The sequence below is a fragment of the Elgaria multicarinata genome, chromosome 1 (genome assembly GCF_023053635.1).
Source record: "Elgaria multicarinata webbii isolate HBS135686 ecotype San Diego chromosome 1, rElgMul1.1.pri, whole genome shotgun sequence".
NCBI classification, from domain to species: domain Eukaryota; kingdom Metazoa; phylum Chordata; class Lepidosauria; order Squamata; family Anguidae; genus Elgaria; species Elgaria multicarinata.
This window is the reverse complement of record NC_086171.1, coordinates 172364120-172368138: the sequence shown is the minus strand read 5'-3', so window position 1 is coordinate 172368138 and position 4019 is coordinate 172364120. Positions and strand designations below refer to the sequence as shown.

At 43.1% G+C, this 4019-nt stretch overlaps 1 protein-coding gene across 1 annotated transcript; it reads left to right on the top strand.

Annotated features, from left to right (window-relative positions):
• Positions 1 to 211: 211 nt before the first annotated feature.
• On the top strand, positions 212 to 3583 carry LOC134407857 (adenosine receptor A3-like). The gene is made up of 2 exons (XM_063139861.1): positions 212 to 540; positions 2881 to 3583. The coding sequence occupies exons 1-2, from the start codon at positions 212 to 214 to the stop codon at positions 3581 to 3583; spliced, it is 1032 nt and encodes a 343-aa protein (XP_062995931.1).
• Positions 3584 to 4019: the final 436 nt, after the last annotated feature.

Genomic DNA, 4019 nt, shown 5'->3' with positions numbered 1-4019 from the left:
TGCTTATCTGCAGGAAAGCATAGCAATTGGTTCTGAGCAATTTATGATGATGAAGATGTCATGAGGTTCTCTGTGGCTCTTCCCTCATTAATATCACACTAGCTAGAACACTGGTCGAAGCTCCTTTTGTTTTTGCTTCAGGAAAAGTCTCCCTTTCAACCTATTTACAATGGACTCTCCTCAGCATGAGGGAAAATCCTTGCTTCCCGAGATGCCAAAACCTGACGGCATTTACATTGCCATAGAGTCTGTGATTGCAGTGCTTGCCATCCTGGGTAATGTCCTGGTTATTTGGGTGGTGAAAGTTACCCCGGAGTTTCAGAAGAAGACCATCTACTACTTTATTGCCTCACTGGCAGTTGCCGATATCGCTGTGGGGCTCGCCATGCCAGTGGCCATCGTGGTGAGCTTAGGGATCCCGATGGCGTATGAAGGCTGCCTGTTCATGTGCTGCCTGCTTATGATTTTTACTCAGGCTTCCATCCTGTCCTTGCTCGCCATTGCGATTGACAGATATTTGAAAGTGCAGCTGCTGACCCGGTGAGTCATACCTTTCCAAGGATGGTTTGGATATCAGGGTTTAAATGGTGTCTCTTGCACGAGATACAGGGGGCTTGTTTTCATTAGGTGTTTTGTGTGTGCTATTTTTTGTACCTGACTTCGTACACGTGCATTGTCAACTTATACAAACTGGGTTGAATTTTACAACTGCCTTTCAGGGGACTGGTTTTCATTCTTCAGCTTAGGTTTAAATAAAAATCTATGAATGCCTTTCCAGGTCTACCATCACTGTTAGGCTGACAATATGAAAAGGAGGACAGAGCTGCTCCTTTTCATATGGTTGCATAGAAAATGGAATTTCAGCAGGTGTCACTTGTATTCATTCAGCACCTGATGAAATTCCCTCATCGCAACAATTAAAGCTGCAGAAGCCCTGCCCTCTTTTGTATCTGGTCAAGAGGAAATTTGAAAGACAATGAACCGTTTCACATGATCATGGAGGGGAAAATTAGTCATGGTCTCTTATTCCCATTCCCTGTTGCACATTTGCCAGGGGATTTGTATAATTACCCTTGTTACCATGCGTGACGTGTCACCCAGAACCCTGCAACAGCCGATGGGTTTGCACAGTACAACAAGCCATGCTGCCAAGGGTAATAATGCAAATCCCCCCCAGCATACATGCATGTGTGTGTGTGGAAATAAGCCACCATGATTTATTTCCACCTCTGTGATTATGCAAACCCAGTCAATGTATGGCATAGCTGCCTTATTGCATTCAGACAGAAATTGCAATTGTTATTTTTGAGAGTTGTTAGTGAATTGATAATTCCCCATAGTTTGGGTCCAATGGTGTCCCTCCACCGATGGAAGGCTATTTGATCCAGTAGCCTTCCACCATCAGAATTGGGAGGAAGGCAATTTTCATGAATCCCTCTTACTCCCGCCCCTCTAAATCTGTTCTAGAGGGTTGGAGGGCCCTTCAGAACAGCATGGGAGGCTGTGCAGGAGGTTTGGTGAAAATCAGCTCCTTCCCCATTCTGATGACAGAAGACCCATTGGATCAAAGAGGCAGCCATCTCTTCAAGTTCCTTGCAATAATAATTCCTACAACAGACATTAAGAGCGTGGCTCTTGTGTGCTGAAGAATTCTGGGATACCCAGTAAAAAGGAATATTCAGGGGCTGACAACACATCTCTCCTATTTTCCTGTCCCCTGTGCTATACATCTATTAAATTTTAGACAGGTGAGATAAGAAGGACTTCTGGGAGCAAGAACAATGGAACATTTAGGAGTGTTAATTGTTTCTTTCTTCATAAGAAGGTTGGGAGGGATCCTGGTAAGAGTCCTATCAGGGAATCAAGCAGATCTTTGGAGATTTGGAGGTTGGGGGAGAGGTTAAAAAAAGCCAAGATTCTCAGCAAGTTTTCAATGTGCTCCCTTTGATAGCCATTTAAAAAGTGTATTTTAAGAATATTTGTTCTGATTAGTTTATTATAACTCATAATAACTGTAGCAATGTTATGCCAATCAACCTTTTTTTAAAAAAATAGAGAAATGTATTTTGGTGTTTATAACAATAGTTATTGATTGCGAAAAACCAGTAGGTTGGCCAGAAATGTAGGGATGCTCCTGAGTAATAACCACATGGGCTGAAATCTTCTCTAAGGCCTCAGCTAGACCTACCTGTTATTGCGCAATGGAGGCGTGAAGATCTCACAGTGTTTTTATCGTGAGATCCCCCCTCTGTTTACATGCGGCGCGCAATGGCCTCAGAAGGAGAGGATGTTGCACCCAACCATTTTGGTTTTTTTTAAAGAAACAGAAGATGCGTACGAGCGCTCATGTGCAAAAAAGTTGTTCTTTAAAAAAAAAAAATCCCCCGCTCCCCCCATCCCAACCCTGATGGGCGCAGAGCTCCTGATGGCTCACGGCTCCAAGTGAGGAACCTCGAGGAATCGTGATAAACCGTGACGCCCGCACACATGTTCCGTGGTCTCAGACTCAGCCCAAGACTGCAGAAAAAGTGTGCCTAAAGTGTAGAGCGAGATCCTGGGGCAAGGGAGGGATCATTCCTTCCTGATCCTGGGTTCCCCTGTGCGTCATATGAATGCACAGGGACAATCCCAGAGATCGCCCCGGGATTTCGCCCCATCTAGCTAAGGCCTAAATGGACCTTTTGTGGGGAAGGGGACCCCTGAGCACTTTTCATAAGAGACCTACTTACTGAGGTGGAAGGCATAATGCAAGGGCATTGCTTGCTCCTCACTTGACAGGGCTGCCTAAGAGAACAGGATCTATCTCACACTTTGAGCATGGATGTTTTAAAGAATAACATCTCATTTGATGTGGGATTTTATTTTTCTCCCCTAAAACAGGTATAAAATAACTACTGAAAAAAGAGTCTGGATCATTCTGGTAGCAATCTGGTTCTTATCGCTACTGGTGGGTTTTGTTCCCATGTTTGGTTTTGCACACAAAAAAACAGATAACTCAAACTACACTAAATGCCAGTTTACCAATCTTATGAAAATGGACTACTTGGTATACTTGAGCTTCTTTGCCGGCACCCTTGTCCCACTGATCCTCATGTGTATCCTTTACACAAAGATTTTCTGCATCATCCGAACAAAGCTGAAACACTGTTCAATGACTGTCAAAAGGCAAGGAATATTTTATAGACATGAGTTCAAGACTGCCAAATCCTTGGCCCTGGTCCTCTTCTTATTTGCTCTCTGTTGGCTGCCAATATGTATCATGAACTGCATCACATATTTTGGTTCATATTCCATCCCACAATGTGTGACATCCATGGGCATCCTTCTCTCTCACTCCCATTCAGTCATGAACCCCATCGTCTATGCTTTCAGAATAAAGAAGTTCCGAGGAGCTTGCCTTCAGATTTTAAGAACCTATATTCTACATACGGATCCAACACGTGATGCACCTAATGTAAACATTTCATCGAAGCACTATAGATGTCTTCTGGAGAATCAGACCATTGGTGTACCTAGCTCTGATTATCAGCAGCTCACCAAGATCTCAAATTTCCATGAATTTGCTACTAAAAATTGTATTTAACTGAAAGTGGCAGGGTTTGAATCTGGAATCTCCTGCACAGCCAACACATGCTCTACCACTGAACTAGAGTACTCCCTGCTACATCACAACAGTCATAGATCAGGGCCTGAATAAACGTTGCACTTTCAAGATATGTCCACAATGTTATCTGCCATTACTAGCTTCACCTCTCTCATTCTTCCTCCTTTCTTTGTTGAAAGTTAAGACTGTCAGTGAGAATAAAAGAGAATTATTTTAAAATTATATGGAGGTGGTACCTAACCCCGATTAGATTGAATAAGATAAATAATCAGCATTCAGCAAACTGTTGGAGAGGTTGTGGGGGGAAAGGAACGTATTTACATATGTGGTGGGATTGCAAATATGTACAAAGATTGTGGAAGATGGTGTTTTTGGAGATTGAAGAAATAGCGGGAATTACTGTCACTATTTGAAG